Below are 25,013 nucleotides of genomic sequence, written 5' to 3' on the forward strand. Positions count from 1 at the left end.
ATATGTCATCGACCACTGGACCCGACGCCATGATCGTACAATCATCCGCATACGTTACGATCTCAATGCCGTCTGGAGGGCGAGGAATTCCGGAAAGGTAGAGGTTAAACAGTTCCGGAGATATCACCCCACCTTGGGGAACTCCCTGTTTCACTCTACGGGCTTTGGACTTCTTGTTCCGGAATTCCACGTACGACTGGCGTCCACACATATAGTTGATTATCCAACGTTTCAAACTTGGCCGGAGGGTAGTTCTCTGTACGTCCTCAAACAGTGTGGCATGATTGACCGTATCAAATGCCTTTGATAGGTCAAGGGCTACCAACACTGTTCTGTCACACGGCCTGTTCTGGTTTAGTCCTCTACTAATATGTGTGGAAATGGCGTGTAATGCTGTTGTGGTACTATGTTGTGGACGGAATCCGTGCTGGTGGTTAGCAACTGCATAGCTTCCTCTAATGCTGGGGAGGAGTAAAGCCTCAAGAGTCTTTGCTACTGGCGACAAGAGCGAAATCGGCCTGTACGATTCGCCTTTACTGGCATCCTTGCCTGGCTTCAGTAGCGGGACCACCCGGCCCATTTTCCAGGTTTCGGGCACTATGTGGGTGGCTAGCGACAAATTGAGAACTTTCGTTAAGTACTCGACTCCCGGCGTATCCAGCTGCTTCAACATTACCATTGAGATTCCGTCCGGGCCCAACGCTTTGGATGACTTAGCGTTACGGATGACATTTGCAACATCACCCATCGTAAACTGTGGTGGTTCCTCCTCGGCGGGAAGAGATCTGATACGACGTAGTACTCTTCGCTTCGCCCTATCACTCTCGGGGTGCTCGACAAATTGTCGGTTAAAATATTCCGCGCACCTCTTCGGATCAGTCACCGTTACGTCGTTAAAAGTGACTGAGGTCCTATCATCCTTTTTTCCAGGGTTCGAGAGCGACTTAACCGTTACCCACAGCTTACTCATATCGGTTCCAATGTTGCAGCACTTCAGATGGTCTAGCCACTTTTTCCTCTTTTGCTCCTGTACCAACCGGTTGACTTCCACTGTCAAATCACTGATTCTAGGATCAGTAGGGTTGGTACGACGGAGATCATCACGCTCGTTTGCTAATCCCGCTGCCTCTGCTGGGAAGTTTGGTCTTATCTCGGGTATTCGACCAGCAGGTATATAGCGAGCGGCTGCAGCTCTGATGATGTTTCGGAAAATCCTTTCTGCTACCCGAACATCAGAAGGGTTGGGCAGTTCTCTGAAGCGGCGGTTGGTGAATTCTCTGAACTCTGGCCAGTGAGCTTTCCCATGGTTAAGGAAAGTGCGGCGTTCAGAGGTTATGAAATCGGGCGACCTGCTTATGGAGACGATTATCGGGAGATGGTCTGAGCCAAGAGAAATGACGGGTTGCCAAGTCACGTCATTTATCAGACCGGGTGACACTATGGTTAAGTCTGGCGAACTGTGACACTCTCCTCTTATTCGGGTGGGGGCATCCTCGTTAACCGTGCAGAATGTGGAGCAGTCAATCTGCTCTGCCAGCGCTGATCCCCTCTGGTCATTACCTAGGACGGAATGCCACAACTCATGGTGGGCATTAAAATCCCCTAGTACCAGGCGGTTATTGCCTACCAATAATGGGCTAATATCAGGCAAATAACGTGGTTCACAGCTATTAATCGGCGGGATATACACATTAAGCACCTCTACCTCGGCAGTTCCACACTTGACTGCTACCCCCATACATTCCATGTATGGGTCACTAGAGACTAGCTCAAGCGAGATAGGTCTGTACTGAACAGAATGGTGTAACAGGAACGCTAATCCCCCACCTCCACTTCTGGTGCGATCCTTCCTTAGTACGTTGTAACCATAACAACGTTGTAGGCTGCAATTTTCATTCAGCTTGGTTTCCTGCACCGCTGCGATCTTAATATTCCTCCGACTCATAAATTCCACTATCTCATCTATTTTGCCTCGAAGTCCGTTGCAATTGAATTGCAAGAATGATGCACAATCCGGAGTTGGAACAGCAACATGTGGCGTTAGGTGCTGCGGTGTTGGTTGCTGTTCTGGAGACTGCGGTGGAGTGCCATACTCCGACGACGTCTCTGACGAGGACGACGAAGAAGAGGACTCGCTGGGGACTACGTTACTGCAGCAAGTCGCAACATAATCCCTTTCGCTGTAGTCTCGCAAACGCCTTAATCCGGAACAGTTCTTGAAGTGCACCCACTCTCTGCATCCATTACATCGCACCGAGACAGATCTGTGGTGGATGACGTTCTGACAAACCGAGCAGAACCAAGGTCCGGGGTTTTCCTCAATCCCGGCACGGACCAATAAAATCCGGAGCAAGCATTCCGGGATATGCTGCTCCCAATGCAGAAAAATAAACAAACACAAACATGTACATACTGGGTTGGCAGCCGCTGGCCGAAACTGGAATCTTGTTGTTTCGGGTCAATCCGGTATCGTAGAACCCGCTGCCGTATAAAAAAAACATAATTAATTTGTTTATTTATTTGTGTACTTGCGCCTGAGTGAAGATGGATATCAGTGAATTTATAATAGAGAAGATGGACATAAGTGAAATTATAATAGAGAACGTAAAGAATTATGTGTTCTTGTATAATTCATTGTAGTCAACAAATGAGCAAAAAGTAAACAACTTCATCAGCTGTTTTATAATTTCGTCGGTATTGTGTTCCATACGACGAATTTTCGCGGCTCATTTTGTCGCCGCGTAGGGCGAAATTCGTCGTTCGCTCCAATTGTGTTCCTAGCATATAGTTGAAGAAACATTTTAAAATTTTTGACATATTAATGTTCCCAAGCGTTGATGCATTTACCAGTATTCTTCTACCATGCGAATTGCGTTGAATGTCAAAGCAGAATGATAAGTAGTCGCATCAGCGCAGCTGTAGACAACATAATAAGTATGTCAAACAATTGATAATTGAGAATAAATAAAGATCAAAATTATGAAAATTATTAATTTTGTAAAAAAAAATATTTAACAGTTTTTTTCAACAGGAGTTTTTAGCGCATTTTTTCTGCAGTTTAAGTAGAATAAGATCATATATTCAACCTAAAAGAAATATTAATAAAAGCTTCATTTTAATGATTTTAATGCTTTCATGTCCTTCCTCTAAATTCAATGAGAATATTTTTCTCCCACGTATAAGTACACGAGGCGTCATATAGAAGTTGAAACTAATGTTACAATAGAAGCGAGCCAGCTGGGTTTTGCTACTACCTTCCGATTATTATGCCATGGAAGTGCTTATAACCATGGAAAATTAAAAAGGCAGAATGTTTTCGAAAAATTACAGAAATACAGTCCTGTGGCTATGTCCGCTTCCTGTCAGAATTATTCAAGTTATATGCTACACATTGTATTCATGTCCTACATATTTTTTCCTAATTTTTAAAATGAGTTTAATAGCTCTGAAAATGAATAAATTTTCTGGATTTTATTTCAAAAGTATGATCCAAACTGTTCAATCTTTCAATTTCTTGGAAAAACTGGTTAATATGCGCTCCGGCAATTTACGACGTTTCTTTTAATCATTTATTTAAAAAATGTTATGTTTATATATACATATATATTTTGTTTTTTTTTTTACAATAATTACATACCCAAAATTGGCAGAAGTCGGGCACACTTAGAAAAAAAATGTAATCAGCTGGTAGCTCTACCTTACGTTTTTATTGTTCCATGCTTGTAACGGCTTTGAGGGAATCGTAAATTTGAATTGTTAAATTTTCTAAGAGAGTACAAATTTGATACCAGTTTGTCTTATTTTTCATAAAACTTCCACCAACGTTTAAGTATTATTATCTCTCTTCTATTTTGTCCACTCAGTTCTAGTTTTTTAAGAATGAAACATTACTTCCTTCTACATCAAGCTCTTTTTTGATTTTGTTTTGGTCATCAACAATTTAAAAAAAAATAATAATGCATAAACATTGATTTGTTGCTATTTGAAATTGGCTTCAACTTGTTAAAATCTTATATCTGATGTTCTCAAATCCATTCAAGTACACAACTCAACCGTCAACCTGAGTCCATCAATATGGACAATTAGTACCAGACTCTCTCTACTCCTCTAAAATACTGCTTTAAAATTGAAATGAGAAAACAATAATTGACGAAGTTAACAAATCAGTTTAGATAAGCCTATTTTATTCGACAATAATAAATACCGTGTATATATAAATATTTCTTAACAATTTTACACTATAAACACTTTATGTAAAATATATATTGTAGTTATAAAGGGTAAATTGAAACCAATGGATGGAAGATATGTTTTCGCATTATTTCTGGAAGCGCAGCATTCGATGGCAAAATCGATCAACTTGGGATAGTAGTCATTCCAAAAATTGATTTTTTGATTTTCAGCCACAGTCCGTACATTGAAGTCCTCATTGATAACCAGATAAGACTGATTATTGATATTGTATGAATTCCATTTTATGTATACATTGGAAGCAGTGGGATTGGAAGTTTTAGCAAAGTTTGCCCACAGAGTCATTACCATTTCGGCGATCTTTTTATCGGTCGCATTCCAGCGATTTATAAACATTTGGTTATTCATATATGGAACACCCCATATGAATATCTGATCAAAATACTTTGGTACACTTATCCAACTGGGAAGCGTATAGAATTCGGTTTTTGGACGAATATTAAAGTAATACACATAGACATCTTCTTCGGTGCTCACCAGATTTGCCAAGAGAAAAAGAGGGGCCAAGTACACTCGATCAGTGTGGAAACTTATAAAGTTGTTCAATACGGTCTCCTGATTGGCCTCCTCTTCATTTTTATACATAAGATTGATGGAATCCAGTACGATGGGATAATCAGTGCACCATAAATCGCTTTGATTGTTCTTTTGAATATCGTTCATTGCAACCTTGGAGGCAAATGTTTCGAAATCTTCTGCAGTCATCTCGGTGCCCTCTCGTTCTTCGTCGTCTAGTATTTGAAGAACGTCCTCCATGTCAGTCATCCCCATCATTATTGGTACTTTGTGGTAATTTCCACTTCTGAAAAGCGCCACTGGAAAGTCGTCTATGAATCCTTTAGATGAATTGCTGAAGCCCTTGTCTATGAGAGGCCCGAATTCCACGTCGGGCAAATTATCCATTAACCTCTTGGCATCAACTCTCTTTAAGCACTGCATTAGCATCGAAGTCGGTTTACGATTACATCCAAAGACATTCGCAATCAAATCCAAATGTGGACTGAAAGCATCAAATGTCCGGACCGTGTCTTCTGTTAGTGGATTTCCCGACATCATGATAACTCTGTGAAAACTGTTTCTAGACCAATCACCCGAAGTAAGATGTAGACCTGCGCTAACGGCCCCAGCTCCTATCCCAATAATGGTAATTTTTTTCGAATCGCCTCCAAAGTGAGCAATGTTTTTGCGTATCCATAAGAGTGCAGCCGATTGATCCATTAGACCAAAATTTCCGGGAGCCTCTGCATCGCCAGACGATAAAAAGCCCATTATGCTCAAACGATAAGACACGGTAATGACAATGACCTTCTGCTTGAAAACCATTTGAAATGGATCAATGTCAGTAGGGCTGCCTGATGAGAAGTCGCCGCCATGAAACCATACCATTACTGCATAACCCGTCAAACCAGGGGACCCTGAAAGAGTTTGTTATTTAAACTTTCCGTGACTAATACGCATTAGAAAACCAAAGAAAAATTAGACGAGACTCAAAATCGAATTGCCGTTATTTGAAAACACGGTAATTTTGAAAATTCTCATTTAAAAATTGATCCTCATAAAGCTCGAATTATCCACTTAAATTTAATAGTGTGTAGGTGCTATTACTAACCATCTGGAATGAATATGTTCAAATATAAACACTCCTCATCGTAGCCATCATGAAAACTCGTTCCGCCCGTTGTCGAAGTCATTAGGAGTTCCTGTATCGTCGATGTTTGTTTATCCGTCGGCCTGGTATCCTTTTGCCTTTGCCAACATTTCGGTCCATAAGATGTCGCGTTGTATATCATATTCCATTTGTTCACCTTAATTTCGGGTGGCGCAAATCTTGGAGCCTTGGCATACTGTATTCCCAAATAGGCCTTGATATTCTGTGTGCGGAACATCTTCATATACATTCCTACAATGGCGCCCTGGTTGGGCAGATGAACCGTGGGTGCTTCCAAGCAACACACGAATGCACACTGACCCAATAACGGGGCAATTATAAAAATCCACTTGGCCGAGACGATGCTCTGCGCCCGAAATATATGGCGATTCGTTGTTGACATTTTCGAACTTAAGCAATAACTAAGGGAATTCTGCAAAAGACTTTTGGTAAAAACATTGCTCCGTTCTCAACTCCTATGAGGGTGAATACGAAATTACTTTTTTTGGTCGTTGTCATGGTGTAATTGCCCGCCGTTGCCAGGATATTGCATTTCGTGACACACAACCACTGAATATTTCGTCTTTATTGGTACGGGGGTGAATATATTACTAGTTCAATTGCAAATTATTACTCCTTCTTCGGTGTCCTTGATTTCTGAAATTTCGGCAATGGCATGTAAGATGTGCAGGCAAGGCTTCTTGTTGAAATGTTGATGACTCAAGCTTCTCTACGCAGAGCGCAGCAACAGTAATGTGTATTTATATTGAAGTTTTGATATAATGTTCTATTCGGCTAAGGATTGGATTGCATGACTGGACTGAGAAATATAAGAAGTAGATTTTTCCAATGGAAATATGAACATAGATTCTGTAGAAAAAATTTACTTCGAAGAAACTGAGAGCAATAGTATATAATTATATCAGGCAAACATAATGAAAGCATTGATCTTCTGAGTTATGGGATTCACGATGGTTCTAGAAGTGTTGCCTGACTATGGACATAAATAGTTCCTAGTCCTGCAATGGGACTTCTTAGCTTTCTTGTGTATTTAATCTGTTAACCATGCATCATTAACTTAATGGAGTAGGAAAGATACACAACTATCGACGAAGCTCCTTTGCAATACAGACGGGGTTTAGCACAGAGGTTTAAATAATTCGTTGAGTTTACATTTTAGGCCCTCTGTCTTGAGTCTTGATTATCATGACCCTTTTGACGAGTAATTATGATAGAGTAGGTAGTAGCAGAGCAATAGTGTAAATGTAACTGTGAAAAAATGTAGGCATAGAGAAACATTATACATCTTATACACCTGAGTAATTTCAGAAAATTAAGAGTGTTTAAGTGAATTTTCTATGTGATGCCGAAGCCGTACTTCCTCCATCCTCTACAAAACCCTAATCTAGTAAAATTGCGTTTGTTCGCAAGGGAACTTCCTTCGAAAAGAATATCTAACTTAAGACATATCATTTTAAAGAAATATTTTTATTGAAAACCATAAATATACATATATTTGCAGGTGAATATATGCTTAAATATTTCTTTTAGTCTTGAAATACTCTCACTTTCCTTGCAGTAGCAGACACTCATATTTTCACTACAATCGCGTTTGAAACGATTTTAAAATGTAAGTGAACCATGATTGTAGTTTTTAACACATATATTACACTTCACAACAAAAGTATCGCAACAAATAATGCCGCAGGCAAAAATGCATATCGAAGTTTTTTATGGGTAAAAAATGATTCCAAAGTGGTTCGCCCATTTTCGAAAAAAGGATTCTGTTATTCACATGCAGATTATTGAAAGTTTTTTCTTTGCAAATATTATTATATTTTGAAATATCTTTTTATATTTTATAAAGCCTGAGAATTTTAAAAAGTAAACAACAATCATTGCATGTTTGCGTATATTTTGTACATTTTTTTGGAATTGAATTGAATTGGCAGAATTTGGAGTCATTTCTATACAGAGTTTACATAGCAGATATTATAAAGATTTTGGACACATATTTCATCCTACTTAATTTTAAATGCTAAATAAAGAGGGTAGCTTTATGACTCATTTAGGTCTGCTTCAAAATATCCGAACCTTTTTTCACTGCCGCTACTAATTAATGATTTCTTTACCTTTACATTGATTTAAAGCAACAATTTAAATCCAGTTCTATGTTGCACAGTGTTAACGTGCATTCACGATGCCAAACGTACTTAAATGTCTGTATTTTATTATTAAATAGATGTTCATGAGCATCAAATAGCAAGTAAACATACCCAGACTATGAATGTATGCAGTGAAAACTTAAACAAAAAAATCCATGCTGCTGTTCTGCTTCGGTTAATTCCATCTTGTTTTGTAGCCGTTCAAATATATGAATTGATTCTTTAATCAGTTTGGTCTTAACGCTAGACATTGCACTTTCATACTAATACGAGAAAATTTGCGAAAATCTGCCAAGAAGGCCTAGCAAAAGATGAGTGGCCCTGCGTTGTTTTTTGCATTTTGTGGTAAAAGAAAATTTCTATACGAAAAAAATATGTCTATACACATCGGACTCTTGATAAAAAATCATAATACCAGGGGAAGTCAATATTTTCAAAGTGTTAATGTTCAGGATTTATCCAAGCCAAAGATATATGTTTAAATTGACGTCAGTACATTAAAAATTATCAAGATTTTCGAAATATGGAAGCAAATTTTTCATTCAAATAAAAGAATAAAAAAAATTTAAATTCCGCTATAAAAACTTATTGTGATTATTATGGGAACGTGAAAATAAATACTGATCAAGACGTATCATTAACAGCTTCTGTTTGTGAAAAGAACCACATTTAAAGAACGGCTTTCTTGTATGTTTCTAAATGCAAGCAGTGCGCTTTTGCCAAAAACTTAGTATTTGGTAATTTTTGTTAAAGAAAAAAGTGAATCCAAGTATGGAATATTAGACTATGGTAGGATTAAGAAGGTATTGCCATTGCACATATACACAAATCAGAGATGGGCGCCTGTTTTTAATAAAGTTAAATGAAGCAAGGTGAAGTTGAAAAATATTGGCGGATTGTCTGTTTCTAATTATTAGTTTAGCCCAACAGTTTGCATTACTGCCTAAGGACTCTTAAATAAGTTGAAGAGCTTTTAAATAAGTGCATGAACACGTTTAACCCCATAGTTATAACATATAACTTTTTACTTTCCTTTTGCTAGTATTCTTTTTATTTGTCGAGATAAATTGCATACAAAATCATCGACCTCATACCGAAACCGTAAGTTTTAAAATCACTTAAGTTTCTATGTAATACACACATACGTATATTGTTTCTAAATAGCAATGGCGACTAAATAATCGACAAGATTTGTACAGCCATCCTCGACTTTTGGTATGGAAGCCAGTATTGCCACAACACCTATATATGAATCCAAAAACACCGATGTTGCCTGGATCAATGCCAATAAACTACAACCGATACGGATTTTCTCATTTACCTGCACAGCTCAAACCTCAAAGTTACATTTTTGCTATGCCAACTCCAAACCAAAAATTACAGCCGTATGGACTTAATGAAATGGCCGAAAAAAGGTAATACAAACGTTTCATAAAGTAATTTCATCAAAAAGTACTTGCAACCATGGCACACCTGGAAAGGTAGTTTAATTTAAAATGAAATGGGAAAAATGCAACTCCTCAAATGTTGTTTTATCCCAAAATTGTAACAATTATTATGACTAATATACATTTTAGTAACTGAATTTGAGTTAATTTTCATAATAATTATCTTTACTATTCAAAACAGTGCAAAAAAACATAGAAATTACAGAGTCAAAATATAAAAACCACGTGGATTTACCTCTGTTAATACGATATATCGTTACAAGTTATTTTACAGTGTAAAGCAATATTAAACACTAAAGTCAAAAAAATTGTTGGAATACATTGTAGAATCGCAATTTTTGTTTTTCAAAAAATTATATGAAGCATTCACTTTATAATTCTGTTTTGGATGTTTACATGTCTCTTTAATGTACAGCGGGGATCTACATATAATTCTTAAACAATTTTTTGTCTGATCACCGGAACTCTCAACGACTGAATGGTCAAGCGATTCACAATTGTATAAAAGTTTATAAAAGCAAAGTCCTGAAATAATTTATTTTCGTAAAATTAAGTTAGAACATATGACAAACAAAGGTATAAACTATGGAATATTCGAGCCGATTTTTGGGAAAACTTTCATGAATTTGATTAAAACTAACCATATGTGGGCTTTTATTCACTAAATTCGAATTCTAAAACAAGCCAAACGGGCGGATAACTTTATTTAAGCATACTCTCTGTGAACATTTCCTCGTCTATACCTTTATCGTTTCAAACTTTTAATGATAATGATTTAACGGAATTTGCATTTCCAATTGATAACAAAAATATGAAAAAAGTGGGTAATAGATTTTTGTAGTCATTTTTTACCGATTAACAATTTGCACACCAACTGTAGAATTTTTAATTTGCATCTAATTACAAATAAATTGAATTCCTCTATGTTAATTAATATTAATTTTATTTATCGTTATTTGATTCATTAACAGAAAACCTGGGAATTTTCACCATATTACCATCATAAATGCTGTAATCCCAAAACCACATTTCCCCCCTCCCACTTCGCCAACAACACAATTCTTTCCAACATACCCTAAGTATCGAAATAACAAGCATCTGTACCACCCATATCTAAATAAATTGACAGGATGGAATAACATCAGCAGGATTCCAATTGTGGCTCAGCAATATCAACCTATTTACGGAAACATGCCAATAGCAAGTAGCAGTACAGCGATCAGTAAGCCCATAATTGATAACTACAACATTGTTAAAGAAAGAGAGCCGAAGTCATATTCATGTTTTGGAAAATCATTACCCAAGGACTCCATACAAATAGCTAGTACTCACTCTTGTGAAACGATTCCTCAAGGACATAACGTTTCTCAGCAAAAAATTATTCCCTTACCTCAACAAACAACAAAAGTCGAGGTATCTACTCCTTCAACCCCACCGAGTTCAAGTTTTAAACCCGATGTAGTCGAGACAACCACACAAAAAATATTCCTACCAACTCCAATAGCACATCATCCCATTAGCAGCACCACCCCTCCAACCATTGTTACTTCAAATTTTATAACATTTGTACCACTACGGCAGAATGAAGCTTCCTCAACCCGAAAGGAGGCATATCATCACCGACAACAGCATAATTTCTTTACCCTCGAAGATGCTATAACAAAGCCTCCATCGATCAATCAAATATTCAATGACCCATGGGAAGCTTTCAAACATGCTCAAAGTCAGCAACAAAACTCCATGAGGTTGCAAAGTAATGCCCACGATACCTTGAAAACGACTAAGCAAAGTTTCATGCACAATTTCTTTGATGACAATTACGATACTTTGGAAACACAACAGATCGATGACTACACAAACTTTGATAAAGGTTATAACGACCCTGATCCCTACTATGTCAACACGAACGAGTATGTTGCGCCAATTCGTAATAGAATAATTGATGAAAACCAAAATAAAGAAAATCTTCTCCATGAAACACATCTTCGCTATAAGCAAGCCAATGGCAACCAATATCAATATATAAGCACATCGCCTCCATATAGATACACTGGAATAAGTAAAAGCAAAACAACAACTTTGATTCCGACCAGTGCGGAAATACCAACTTCTAAACCATACAATTTAATTAAGTATACAACACCACAAAGCTTACTAGATGACACAACTACAACCCGCTTGATTGAAGATCAGACTTCAGATTCCCCATTAACTACCACCAGCATTAGTGACCATTCCAAACTGCCTGTCTATACAACAGTTGCAACATCCACTACTACTAGGGAAAATATTTTTAAAAAGACAAAATTAAAACGTCCGTTTTACCAAGGCCAAAATGCCACACACAAATATCCCAAAACCATTAGAGGCCTATTTAAGCCCAACAAAAACAGTACATCGACTACATCAACCACAGTAAGTCCCTTGCTTGCAACAAAAAAGACCTCGAAATATAATCGTCAATACAAGTCGAAAAAAATAAAGCTTCTGAAGTATACATTAACATCAAGCACATCCACATCGACCACTACACAACCGCCACCGGTATCAACTACATACACACAAACCGTAGAGACTAGTACAACAAGTCATAGGAGAGTGACTTCAATAGCACCTTCGACTGAATCAACAAGACGAGCACATCGTCCGAACAAACAATCTAGAAGTCAAAAGACCACATCACGAAATACGAACAGGGCGCAGGTGACATCAACTGAGAAGACCAATACTGTTTCTGTGAATAGGTCAAGAGGAAAAAACAAACATAGGAGGCGCAACCAAACGGCTGAAAATATAAGAAGCACTGCTTCATATTCTGGGAATTCAATGTCAAAACCAACATCGATCAATTATTCAGAAACGTCTACAACCTCCCGATCCCGATTGAATCACAACGAAACAAGATCAAAGTCTACTAATGTCCCAGTCGCAGACACCATTCCAATTGCAAATGATGCGGACAACGGTTTGTTATCCACAAAAGACGGAAACGTGCCTCCTCTACCAATTGAAATATACTTTAAAAGAAGCCAACATTCCAAGATATAAGTATGTATGTGAATAAACTTATATCAATTGACTTCCAAAATAAAATATAAAATTACAATAATATACGGAATTTGCTTGGTAATTCTAATAAAAAAAATCGTTACTTATTAAGGAAGTCATTCTGCAGCTGTTATGTCTCTTTTGATAGAATGTTCTCTAAAAAGGCTAAATCGCAAAATAGCCAATGTAAAAAGTGTATATCTTCAGTAAAGTAAAGAAAATGGTAGTCCTGATTAAGACTAGGCTAGCTTATTTGCGGCAATTTTTATCGAACTCTTTTGAACTTGCCTCTTGCACTCATACAAAGTAATTTGTTTTAAGAAATACTGTTTTTCCTCATTACAGAGATGGCCTCAATTAAACTTGCGTAGTGTAAATTCGGACTTAGTTTGGCCTTACCTTATAATAATTTGTATAGCGTTTTGTAAAATTCATTCTATTAATATTTTTGGTCAATATTTAAATAACAGTATATACATACTAAAAATATATTTGTACATATGTATTTTAATATATAAATAAATTTACATCTACTTCCAAAAGAATGTCTTAAGGAGAACTAGGAACAGCCGTGTGTATTCGTACGCCATGCATTTCCTTGATCTGATCTTTGAGCGTATTTGTTACAAGTTTATGTTGTTTTAGAGTATTTAAGCCAGCAAACTCTTTTGTTTCGACGAACACTTCAAACATTGCGCCACATCCGCCTGAAACATCCTTCACTTCAATAGTTGCTTTGGGAAATCTGTTTGCTAATGCTTGTTGAATTGTTTTTTCAGCATCTGTGCTGCTATAAAGTCGCACATTTTGAATCTGTAAATCAATTGTATATTCAGTTAAAATAATTTTTCTAAAGTTCATTGCCTTTTGAGATTCAGAAATCTAAATGTGAAATCTATGAGAGGGCTTTATAAAAAAAAATAATATTAGAAATATGTATGTGACAAATAACAACGTTTTGTATGGCAGTGAACTATTTATTAAACAGATTGAAGCAGAGATATGGATTGAAGACTTTGCACAAACCATTCAAGTTTACACATGTACATGGGGCTCATTAGCTATACAGCAATATTGATAGTGAGTCGGACTTTAAATAGTTTATGAATGTATGATTTTTATAGTTGTAACTTTAAAAATGAAACCATTTCAATTTCAGAAATGGAGTTCACTTTTAATATTGTCCAACAAGTTTTTGAAAATGTAATAATGCAGTATATTACAGCGTTACCTAAAATTGGACTATTTGGTCGACGTCTTTTATATAAATGTAACCCAAATACGTCGAGCGTACGAAATTTAAAAGTAAAATTTCTTTCTTTTTTTCTTGTATTGAAGATAGAAGTGTATAATGCAGGAAATGTTTGCATATGCTAGATATGACTATTAGAGGAATTTCAAAAATTATTAATTTAAAAATACAATACAGCTTGAGAATAATCTTATAAAATAGTGTGTCGCAATAATTTTTCAACAACGCTTGCAAAGCACTTATGTTGCACAAATTCTTCTCAAATCGGTCCCTTGCTGACATTTTTTTTATTTTTTGTGAAAATGGTCAGCCAAAAATAAAAATAGTTTTCTTTTGGTAAAAAGTAAATCATGCGAATTTAGATCCATTTCCGGCCCGAATTCTTAAGGTAATGATGAATAATAAATCCGGTAGTTTCTTGTATATATAATGTTAATCTCATTTCAAACGGGAGGTATCAAAATCAAAAAAGTTGTTTTGTTTTTAATGCAGTTAATGGTATAAAGCCTTATAAGAAACTAAAAATTAAGCTCAAAATATATTTTTGCTGAAAAGTTTATAATTTGGAACATAGAGGCAGTATTAAAGTTATTCAAGTTCACACATGCAATGGGCTCTCCGGCTGTACAGCATGATTGGTGGTGAGTGGAAAGGTAAACAATGTACTTGACTCACCTGTGTAAAACGGATAAGGTTGTAAGGCCGAATATGTCCTAACTATTTAAGGGATAAAAAAATAATTAGATAAATGGAAAATGCCCATTAAAACAAATACTTTTACTTACAATTTTCTGAGATATAGAAGCCATTGTTTTTTTTTTAAATTTACGTAAACATGACATAGGGACACAAACGTCGATTTTCATACCATATTGACAGAAACCCCGGTCAAAAGAAATATTAGGTAGAGTACACATACTCATACTGGTACAAATAAATTGCTCTGCAACCATAAAACATGCTCTGTTCCAGAACCTACAATAAAATACTAGCTTTGCAATTGTTTTCTTTTTATATCATAAAGGAAAATATAAATGGAAAGTGCCCATTAAAAAATACTATTACTTACACGTTGCTTTAAGCAACATTTTATGCCACACAGAATGATCACTGTATGCGTTATTTCGTTATTTATTGAAGAATGAAAGAAAAAACCCGTTTATGTTGAGACTAAGGCTATGTTCCGATTAGCGTAAAATATTTATCATTTATAGGCATTTTTGACCTGAAAATGGTGAAATACACAGTTATTGAAAAAATATGTGTTTGCCAGATTACCTAGCTATGATAAAAAATACAAAATAATCCGAACATAGCCCCTAATCTCACGAGTTATTGAATAAAATTACCTGTTTTGTTTAAATGAAAAAATTGTTTTTATTTTATTTATGGTAATTAACTGGGGAGAATATCCCAGACAGACTGGGGAGAATATCCCTGGTAAACATTACCATCGTTCTCCACTAATAAACAAACGTTGTTTATATAAAAACAACAATAAAGGGATATAGCCTGACCATTTTGCAACAACAACAAAAATAATTATCAACAAATATTTTTAAATATTTTTTTAGAACAGTGTTGTTGTAAAATAGTCCCCATTATTGGTGTTTTTATAAAATTAAGAGGTATGTAATTACAAAGACATAAAACTATAAAGACTGGACAAAATGCATATGGGCTTTAATTTTTCTATTAAGTAGTAGATGACAGGCGACATAACAGAAATGCATTGGAAATATCGTGACATAACATATTTTTTCCACTACCTGCGCCATCTATTGAATAAAAGTAACAATGTAATGTCCCATCTTATTATATTATATGTCTTTGTAATTACCACCACGTCATAAAATATGTCCCAAAAGTTCACCTCGACAGTTAAAGGTTAATATAGCTTTGCTTCGTTAGTTTCTCTATGTCGGCCGCCATCACAAAGAAAACACTCGTTCTTTAGTTCCAGCTAAACGTGTGCGCACAATTATGAAAGTTCAATTAGAAAAAATAATTTTATTAGTATTACGAGTGGTGTGACCATGAAACACACCTCAAAACTTGCAATAGTAGAGACCCAACTTCAGGATTCGATAATCGATTCACAGCTCCCTAGCTAGTATTTCACTGTCCAATAATTGTGCCGCCGTTCAAATTGAATAATTGCAGCTCGTTTCTGTGGTGTACGCTATTTAATTTTTTCATAAAGAATATCGGGAATATTTGCAAATTGTTGCTTAGAACGAAAAAGGTTATTTCTACTTGAAATTTACAGACAATTCAAGAAACAAAGGTGAAGTTGCATCGAAAAATTAAGTGTATTTGTTCCGTATGTACCTAAGGAAGAAGAATCAACATTAGGCACCAACACAATCAACGCATACACACATATTATACCCCAGTAAACAATTTTTGCCGAATTCGGTCCGATTTCTGTCAGAATCTCTGAAAAAATGTCCGATTCTGATTCCGAATTCCTTCCGATTTCGGTACGAAAGTTGTATGGACGTGGTCACCGAATTCGGAAAGATTTTCTGAAAAAAATCTGAAAAAATATTAGATTTTCTGGACGAATTCGGTCCGAATTCGGTGAAAATTCTTGAAAAAATAGGAGAAAAAATTAGATTTTCGGAAAAGATTCGGAGGACAACTCCGGGCAGAATTCGTCTGGAAATTCGGCGGAATATTCAGATTTTCTAAAAGAAATCGGTCAGAATTCGAAAGAAAATTCGGAATAAAATTCGAAAGAGAAAGAGGCTGATTCACAACAACAACAAAACGCACATTTTTACAACGGAAAATCTAACAGTTCACAATAACAATAACAAATAGCAATTTTGCTTTGCGCTTTGTTGTTCTTGAGATCTTGAAATGAATGATCACAACAACAACTACTATGGGAGAGAATGTGTCAAACCACCACCATCCGTTTACATGTGGGAGAGAATATGCCAGAGCAATAGACAATCTACTCTCTCCGTTTGTACATTTTTTCGAGTTTTTTTCGCTTAAAAACACAGGAAAATGTGCAGAAATTCTAAAAAAAAAACGTTTACAAAATCGGACCTATTTCTATCAGAAATTTCTGAAAAAAACGTCAGAAATTTCGGAAAAAAATCTAAAATCAGAGCAGTCGGAAAAAATTGTTTACTGGGACAGTATCTATCATACATAACACGTAGAAGATTTGTGTTTTGTTAAAAAAGGTGCTCATATGTTGGATTTAGATTTGTGTATCAATGTCAAAGCTCAAAATAAATTTCTGCAATTAGACTTCTTAGGCTGTGTAAATTCTAATGGTACTCTCTTCTATTTGCAGGAATGAAATGAACTTTTGTTAGTTATGAATCGCAGAGGTATTAACGCAAATACAAATTTAAATTCACAATCAGTCATGGATGATGCCAGTTGGAAAAACGTAAATGTTCCCGAAAACCCTTCTATGATGGGTGGAGGTGGAAATAATCCATCATTGAATCCCGATGGATCAAATCAAGGAGGCTTTGCGCAAGGAAATATGCCTTACGGTGGCTCTAATACACCGTATTCACAGGGAGGACAGAATTCGCCTGCCGGCAACCAACCACTAGTATTTCCAAACACTAACCCAACAGGTTCAAACACACCACAATATACATCATCGCCGGCACCTTCCGGTTCATCGACACCGGGACCTGTTTCGCAACAAAACATGTCTGGTCCCTACCCACAGCCATCGAATTCGGGAAATTTCAATGGGCCTGTAGGTGGGCCGTTTGGCTCCCCTTCCTCTGGAATGGGTCAGTTTAGTCGTCCCGCTAGTTCCGGTACACCTTTTAATAGTCAAGGAGGGCACTTTCCCGGACAGGCTGTATTTAACGTTGGCGGGCAGTTTAACTCAATGCCACCGACTTCCGGCTTTGGTCACGGTGGTGGACATCCAATGATGGGGGGTCCTCAAATGGACCGTATTGATCCGGGATACAGACGACATAACTCATACTTCAGTCACACCGAGCATAGGGTCTTTGAAATGAACAAACGACTACAGCAAAGGACCGAGGAAAGCGACAACTGCTGGTGGGACTCCTTTACAACAGAATTCTTTGAAGACGACGCTAAATTAACTGTACTGTTTTGCCTGGAAGATGGACCCAAACGTTATACTATCGGACGCACATTGATTCCAAGATTTTTCCGAAGCATTTACGAAGGAGGAGTGTCCGATTTATATTTTCAATTAAAACACGCCAAGGAATCTTTCCATAATACATCAATAACACTGGATTGTGATCAGTGTACAGTTATCACACAACATGGTAAACCGTTCTTTACCAAAGTTTGTGCAGATGCTCGTCTCATACTGGAATTTATGTATGACGACTATATGCGGATAAAATCGTGGCACATGACAATCAAGGGTCACAGGGAACTTATTCCTAGATCAGTAATTGGAACATCTTTACCATCGGACCCAATGATTCTAGAGCAAATTACCAAAAATATCACAAGAGCTGGCATAACAAATTCCACTTTGAATTACTTAAGGCTCTGTGTCATTTTGGAGCCAATGCAAGAGCTAATGTCTCGACACAAGGCATATGCACTAAGTCCCCGAGATTGTTTAAAGACGACCCTTTTTCAGAAGTGGCAAAGAATGGTCGCACCCCCTGGGAAAAAAGACCCGCAGAGGCCGGCCAACAAAAGGCGCAAAAGAAAGGGGTCAAACTCGGGCGGGGGCGCAAACGCAAACACGCCACCAGTGAGTAATCAAAAGCGCTCTCCGTCCGGTCACAATTTTTCGCTGTCCTCACAAGATGTCATGGTTGTAGGTGAGCCCACACTAATGGGTGGCGAATTTGGCGAAGAGGATGAACGCCTCATTACACGACTGGAAAATACACAGTATGACGGTTCGAATACAATGGATCACGAAAATCACACTGGTTTCGGACATTCAGATTCACCAATTTCAGGTGCAAATCCCTGGAACATGGATAGGTCAGGTGCAATACCAGCTAGTCCCGGGAGTGGGTCAGTTCAGAACAATACCAATATGGCCGACATAGACAAAAAGAGCCCGATAGTCTCTCAATAAAATATATTCATTTATTTTTCAAAACTAGAGAATAGTGTACATTATACTAAGTTACAATTTTAATTTGATATACATGCGTAATTATTCATTAGAGTTAAATGATATTGAAACAAGTATTTCTCATCGACAGTCCCTGACCGCCCCATACACCCTACCCAATGTATTTATGTAAGGCAGACCCCTTCTCTCCATTATTACTTATTCATATAAAATAAAAGACCAATGGAAAATTCTTTACTTAATGTTTTCAATAACTCGATAGGTTTTGCCTTTATTTCCCGCTAGGATATGTTACATTTTACTAAACAATTTCTTGCCGCGGTTTAAGCTAACACAGCAAGTAAGAAAGTATCAGTCATCTTGCCCACAGATTTATATCAGCCCATTTGTGGGGAAGTGCCAGAAATAGTGGACTTGCCTATACCACCTTAACAATAGATCAGCCTGTAGACGAAGATTGAAGAAAATTGGGAAAGAGTTATGAATTTAAGAACATTGAACATTTGTGGGAGAGATATTGCCGCAACTGACCCGAGTCTGACAAAAATATTTTAGCTTACATCGCTTAAATTGAATCGGATACCGGGACGTAATGTTGGTAAAAAATATGAAGATGGGCAAAGTTTAAGAAAATCAGACATTGATTTAACTATTTTCAAGTGGAAGTTTTTAAAAAACGTGACCTTTTGTGGAATGCAATATTTTCACTCGTAAAAATGTTAGATGCAAACATTCAGATTTTTTTGGCAGTTAAATTATTTTTATCATTTATTCGTTTCAAAAACAAGCCAAGCTGATTATATTAATTATAAAACCTTATTTTCCAATTCCAAACATTTTCTTGTTCAAAATGTAGTGTTGTTTATATTAACTTGGTTAATGCTCTAAATCTATTGAGAACTCAATAGTGAGAAAGCGAAAAGTCATAGACAAATAAATGTCCAACCATTTTCACAGGCCAACAAATGTTTTAAGTAGTCGGTTAGGACACGGTACTACGATAGATTTTAGCGGAACCTATAAGGCCGGATAATTATATGCAAACTCGTCTGAGATTTTGGGTTTTCTGTTTGAAACCCTTTACTAAAAAATAACACGACAATTCACCTATTTGACATTTGCGTAGATCTGGTAGACCTTTGGTAGTCGCCCGAGAGTATATTTCTCTGGTTTCATACTGTTGCCATAGCATCAAATATAGAGCTAATACTATTGACGACATTGTACCCGGCTTTTGAGGCCTTTCCACAGTTAAATTATACATAGAAAAAATAACACGTCCTCACAATGCATTTTTTTTTTTAAATCATAGACATGATTTTATTATATTATTTTTCTCGACACACATTTACACTGCAAACAAGAATGATTGTAGAAGCTTGCAAATAATAAAACTATCAGCAAACATTGCCTTAAGCAGATGGTACCGAAATTTCTCTGCAATGAAGTTTACAACTTCAACTTAGTGCGTCTCCAGTGGCGCCTCTTGGCATTGTATCTAAAAACAAAATACATAAATGTTTAAGTTTGCCCCACTCTTGACATTTAGTTTACATACCTAATGGTATTTCCTGTGCGCAAACGAATCCATTGTGGCACGGAACGATTTTGCTTCAACTTTTTGGCAAGCTTTTGCTTGATTCTGAATGTTTTATGGGCCGCCTAAAATGTGAGACACAAAATTTATTCCCATTAGTTTGCATTTGCACAATCATTGCACTATTTTATTTAATGATTCCAATTATTTTTAAAGATTAATTTACAATTACGCACCATCTCGTCTTCGTAGCTAAGACAAAAAGAGAGAAAAAAGTGTCTGTCAAATTAAAATAACTAATCGATAACAATTCAGATTACTGAATTAATACGAATATCGATATCCAAGATATCGATATTTGTTTAATATCAATTATAGTTTATAAAGTAAGAAGAAGCATTCCGTTTTAATGTCATATGTCACAAGCTAACTATTTCATAAGAAATTTCTTTCTCAAAGCCTAAATATTTACACAAGTCATGGGCTGAGGCAAATTTATTTTTTTGCAAAATAAAAACTTTTATAAAGGAATGAAAAAATAATTAAAAAGCACACATTTCACTGCATTAAAACAATGTATACATATCTGATTTGTGTATTTACAATGAATTTATAAATACATATTTTGACAATGAGATATTGTCAAACTAATTATTTTGAAAAAATTGTTCACATATGTTTGCATGAATTTACTTCCACGATTACATGGTAGAAGAAAGCAGGTAGATGCATCAACGCTTAGGAACATTGATATGTCAACATTTTTAAAACGTTTTGTCAAAAATAAGTAGGTATCTACGTGTTTTCTTATACGACGCAAATGGGAGGTTGTTATAATATGCATTTTTCAAATTTCTATAATTTTATCATTTAACATTTTTAATTCCAAAATGGGTTTGAGAGTTCATTGTCCCAGCAGCTGTGTCAATGCGACTACTAGTATTATTCTACCAGGCATGGTTAGAATTCTTTGTAGGGTTAACCTACTTTAGGAGGCTTTATATGAAGTACTAGTATATGATAAATTTAATCCAATTCCAATGGGTTAACCCATTTATATGCAAGTAACCCAGAACTGCAAGTATGTAAAAGTTGTTACTACAATAACCCATTCTGCCTTTATGATATCGAAGAAAATCTCAAAAATAGTAGATTCTTGCAGGTACTGGAACAGAGCATATACTGTGTGTTCCAGAACCTGCAAATTAGTACAAATTAAATAAAAAAATCAGCTATCGTAGTAAAAATGTTTGGTTATTGTAAGTTCTTGAACAGAGTATATGTATTTCAAAACCTACAAATTAAAACTCTTTTATACCCTCTAACATACTATGGAGGGTATATTAACTTTGTCATTCCGTTTGTAACTCCTAGAAATACTCATGTCAGATCCAACAAAGTATACATATTCTTGATCAGCGTAAAATTCTAAGTCGATTTAGCTATGTCCGTCTGTCTGTCTATCTGTTCTAATCACGCTATCTTTCGATAAAATCTCAAATTTTGGAAAGCACAACATTTGAAAGAATTTAATATGTTCTACTTTAGACCAGGCGAGTTTACATGTGGTATTTTTATCGTTCTCTTTTAAACCGATTTTACCCTTATGTTATCCAAATAAATATTTTGAAATTAGTGGGTTCTTGCAGGTCATGGAACAGACCAATTTTTGATTAAAAATTAAAAAAAAAACAAAGGAAACAATTGTTTCCAATTTTCATTTCCCATACCTTTGCTTAACGTTCTTGCTGAGCTTACGTTTTACGATTCATTCTGTGTAGAAACCATCTCTCTCATCGTTCAGAGCAACCCGCAACGCCGTCGACTATTACAGACAGGCTCTAAAGTCAAGTGTGTGTATCTGCGTTTTTAAGGTGTCAAACTAGGAAAAAGGATCTGACATCTAACATTCCGCAATACATTTATTGATTTTTGCATAAAATTTACGTTTCCTTGAAATGAGTAGTAAAATTGAAGAAGGGCAGGAATACATAAGGCAGGCCGAGAAAAGGTAACTTATGAATAATAATATTTGAACACTCTGTATAAACAAATGTAAATGTTTACGTTGGTCATTTGAAAAAAAGGGTCATGAAAGAACGAGTCAATTAACTATTAAATACACAAGTAGAATTGTTCCCTGACCTTGAACTGGTGGATCTCATTCGCGGCCCGTGGAAAAATTTTCCTACTGACACCTAATAAAATTCGTTGCTTTCCATTTTTCCCACAACGAAGACACTTAGTCATAAAACAAAATCATATCATAGTATATATTTGTGAAAAAATCAATATTTTTATTTACCCCATTGCACTAAGCACAACCGTCTGTCTTTCTGGAGTTGCTGGCAGAGAAAAAAGGGTTGCTGTAAAAAACGGAATTCAATTTTTATTACAAATACTTTACATATTTGTCCTTATTCTACTTAAACACTGGAATATTACAGCAACCATTTTCTATTTATCAAATCAGTCTAAAAACAGGCCTTTTGAAATGGCGACCCGAATACGATACTGCTGCGGACTGCTACACGAAAGCTGCAACCGCATTCCGTATTGCAAAATCGTACGATCAAAGCAAGGAGTGCTTTCTAAAGGCTGCAGATTGTCATAAGAACAATAGCTCTTGGTTCCATGCAGCCAAGTGTTATGAACAAGTAAGTGGAGGAGAGTAGTAGGAGTCCTTTAACCAACTTAACATGCCTCGCATTTATTGCAGATTATATTAATATGTAAAGAAACAAATAACTTGCTTAGCGTCGAGGAATACGCTGGCCGAGCTAGTCACCTATATCAACAACATGGATCTCCAGAGTCGGCTGCATCGGCTTTAGATAAGGCGTCTAAGGTTGTGGAACAAAAACATCCGGAAATAGCATTGCGTTTCTATCAACGAGCACTGGAAATAAGCATGGTTAGTTTTTTGTGATGATAATAGATGGATACTCTGCTTCATTACATGCATTGTGGTCTTTTTTGTTATGACAGATTGAAGATGCGTCACGAACAGCGGCCGAATATGCAAGCAAAGTGTCACGCATATTGGTTAAACTGCAAATGTAAATATTTGATATGTTATAGTTTTGTATGGAATTTTTAGATATAATGTTCTTTTTTATTTGTGTAGGTATGATCAAGCGGCAGACGCTTTAAGGCGAGAAATCGGTCTCAACCAACAAACTGAATCTTATGGACAAATCGGCAGACTTGCCGTAGCACTGGTATTAGTTCAATTGGCCAGGGGAGATCAAGTAGCGGCCGAGAAAGCTTTCAAGGAATGGGGAAACTGTTGCGACCCTCAAGAAGTACAAACATTAGAAATGTTGTTACAGGCTTATGACGATGAAGATCCCGACACGGCTAAACAGGCCTTAGCTTCTCCATTTATAAGGCATATGGATGTAGAATATTCCAAGTTGGCGTTAATCGTTCCCTTACCCCAGGGGTTACCGAATGCTTCCAAACCTGCTGTTATAAAAAATGCTACAGCTTCCTATACGTCACCAAACATGGATGTAAGTATTGAAAAAATCTCAGACGACATGATTGTGATGAAATATTTATGATCCTACAGGCATCGAAGGGCGGAAATAATGAAGGCGAAGCAGGTCCTGCCGGTGCCGGGGCGGGAAACGACGAAGACGACGAAGAAGGTGGACTTTGTTAATCTCTAATTTTGTTTATTTAAGGCTTAAATGTTACAATGCTAGTTATTACATGACATTGATGTATAATTAATAATGCTATTTAAATATTTCATTCCAAATATAGTCAAAATACCGTTACAAAGTTTTTAGTTGTTTTTGAAAATGCTTATCCTTTACTCGATGTTTTGCAACAATTGTTACAAATTATTACTAAAAATTACAATGTTTAACAACGGGCCTGTTCCAGAGATCCGAAAATATAAATAACCCATTTTCCTTTTATAATACCGAAAAATGGCAAAACTAGTGGATTCTTGCAGGCTCTGGAAGGGATCAAACGTTTGATTTGTTTGAGAAGGTAAAGGAAAATAAACATTTTTAAAAACTCATTTGAAATTCTGCTTCTCTTTCGCATTCTTTCTTATTTTCATCGTCATACAGAATAAAGGCCTTTATTCATTAAAAAACAGTAAAGACTTATAAATCAATTTTTTTTGTATATATAAAATTTACTAATGCTAAATCAAATCGAAAAGAATCTAACGATCCTTTCGAATATCTCTCGACAAAACGTCCTACATAAAAAGTTTCCCACTTTTTCACACAAGTTCGGTTCGCATTTGGTAAGTTACTGGGCAAAATAGTTTACAGGGTACGCATTTGGTAAGGTACCGGCCAAAATAGTTTACTGGGTACGAGGTTTATCCAGCGAACCAAACTATCCATGTTATTATTATTATTGTTTTTCTTATTGGCATGACAAACAAAACATGTGCATAAAGGCCAGTAAGCCCATCTGTAGTGTGATTCTGTAACTAGTTAACGACAATTATCGCAAACAAAATTTTTTAATTCGATAATTCAAGAAAAAAAATCTAACGATCCTTTCGAATATCTCTCGACAAAACGTCCTACACAAAAAGTTTCCCACTTTTTCACACAAGTT

At 36.2% G+C, this 25,013-nt stretch overlaps 6 protein-coding genes across 9 annotated transcripts; 3 read left to right on the forward strand and 3 right to left on the reverse strand.

Moving 5' to 3' along the window:
• Window positions 1–4,146: 4,146 nt before the first annotated feature.
• LOC105261435 (neuroligin-4, Y-linked) lies at window positions 4,147–7,511 on the reverse strand. 2 transcript variants are annotated; one of them, XM_059130927.1, is made up of 3 exons: window positions 6,400–7,511; window positions 5,861–6,332; window positions 4,147–5,666 (listed from the first exon to the last, which is right to left on the reverse strand). In XM_059130927.1, exons 2-3 carry the CDS (start codon window positions 6,300–6,302, stop codon window positions 4,234–4,236), a joined length of 1,875 nt encoding a protein of 624 aa, XP_058986910.1. In that variant the 5' UTR covers window positions 6,303–6,332; window positions 6,400–7,511; the 3' UTR covers window positions 4,147–4,233. The 2 variants fall into 2 exon arrangements, with proteins under 2 accessions (XP_058986910.1, XP_011296159.2); XM_011297857.3 differs by having other exon boundaries at window positions 5,861–7,511.
• A 68-nt stretch (window positions 7,512–7,579) lies between these two features.
• Window positions 7,580–12,399, forward strand: LOC105262541 (uncharacterized). Its single transcript, XM_059130791.1, has 5 exons — window positions 7,580–8,409; window positions 9,107–9,165; window positions 9,229–9,479; window positions 10,484–11,927; window positions 12,370–12,399. The coding sequence occupies exons 1-5, from the start codon at window positions 8,376–8,378 to the stop codon at window positions 12,397–12,399; spliced, it is 1,818 nt and encodes a 605-aa protein (XP_058986774.1). The 5' UTR covers window positions 7,580–8,375.
• Window positions 12,400–13,018: 619 nt separating this feature from the next.
• LOC101890466 (bolA-like protein 3) lies at window positions 13,019–14,713 on the reverse strand. Its single transcript, XM_011297844.3, has 3 exons — window positions 14,598–14,713; window positions 14,488–14,529; window positions 13,019–13,373 (listed from the first exon to the last, which is right to left on the reverse strand). The coding sequence occupies exons 1-3, from the start codon at window positions 14,676–14,678 to the stop codon at window positions 13,110–13,112; spliced, it is 387 nt and encodes a 128-aa protein (XP_011296146.1). The 5' UTR covers window positions 14,679–14,713; the 3' UTR covers window positions 13,019–13,109.
• Window positions 14,714–15,907: 1,194 nt separating this feature from the next.
• Window positions 15,908–19,116, forward strand: LOC101896151 (LIM domain-binding protein 2). 3 transcript variants are annotated; one of them, XM_005176433.4, is made up of 2 exons: window positions 15,908–16,057; window positions 17,126–19,116. In XM_005176433.4, the coding sequence occupies exon 2, from the start codon at window positions 17,150–17,152 to the stop codon at window positions 18,881–18,883; it is 1,734 nt and encodes a 577-aa protein (XP_005176490.1). In that variant the 5' UTR covers window positions 15,908–16,057; window positions 17,126–17,149; the 3' UTR covers window positions 18,884–19,116. The 3 variants fall into 3 exon arrangements, with proteins under 3 accessions (XP_005176490.1, XP_011296147.1, XP_005176489.1); XM_011297845.3 differs by having other exon boundaries at window positions 15,931–16,135; XM_005176432.4 differs by having other exon boundaries at window positions 15,931–16,099.
• A 1,059-nt stretch (window positions 19,117–20,175) lies between these two features.
• LOC109614429 (large ribosomal subunit protein eL39) lies at window positions 20,176–20,803 on the reverse strand. The gene is made up of 3 exons (XM_020039876.2): window positions 20,657–20,803; window positions 20,442–20,545; window positions 20,176–20,381 (listed from the first exon to the last, which is right to left on the reverse strand). The coding sequence occupies exons 1-3, from the start codon at window positions 20,657–20,659 to the stop codon at window positions 20,333–20,335; spliced, it is 156 nt and encodes a 51-aa protein (XP_019895435.1). The 5' UTR covers window positions 20,660–20,803; the 3' UTR covers window positions 20,176–20,332.
• Window positions 20,804–22,260: 1,457 nt separating this feature from the next.
• LOC101896439 (gamma-soluble NSF attachment protein) lies at window positions 22,261–24,209 on the forward strand. The gene is made up of 6 exons (XM_005176434.4): window positions 22,261–22,431; window positions 22,894–23,077; window positions 23,140–23,334; window positions 23,409–23,479; window positions 23,548–23,935; window positions 23,995–24,209. The coding sequence occupies exons 1-6, from the start codon at window positions 22,379–22,381 to the stop codon at window positions 24,085–24,087; spliced, it is 984 nt and encodes a 327-aa protein (XP_005176491.1). The 5' UTR covers window positions 22,261–22,378; the 3' UTR covers window positions 24,088–24,209.
• The last annotated feature ends 804 nt before the right edge of the window (window positions 24,210–25,013 follow it).

This window comes from Musca domestica, unplaced genomic scaffold (genome assembly GCF_030504385.1).
Source record: "Musca domestica strain aabys unplaced genomic scaffold, Musca_domestica.polishedcontigs.V.1.1 8, whole genome shotgun sequence".
NCBI classification, from domain to species: domain Eukaryota; kingdom Metazoa; phylum Arthropoda; class Insecta; order Diptera; family Muscidae; genus Musca; species Musca domestica.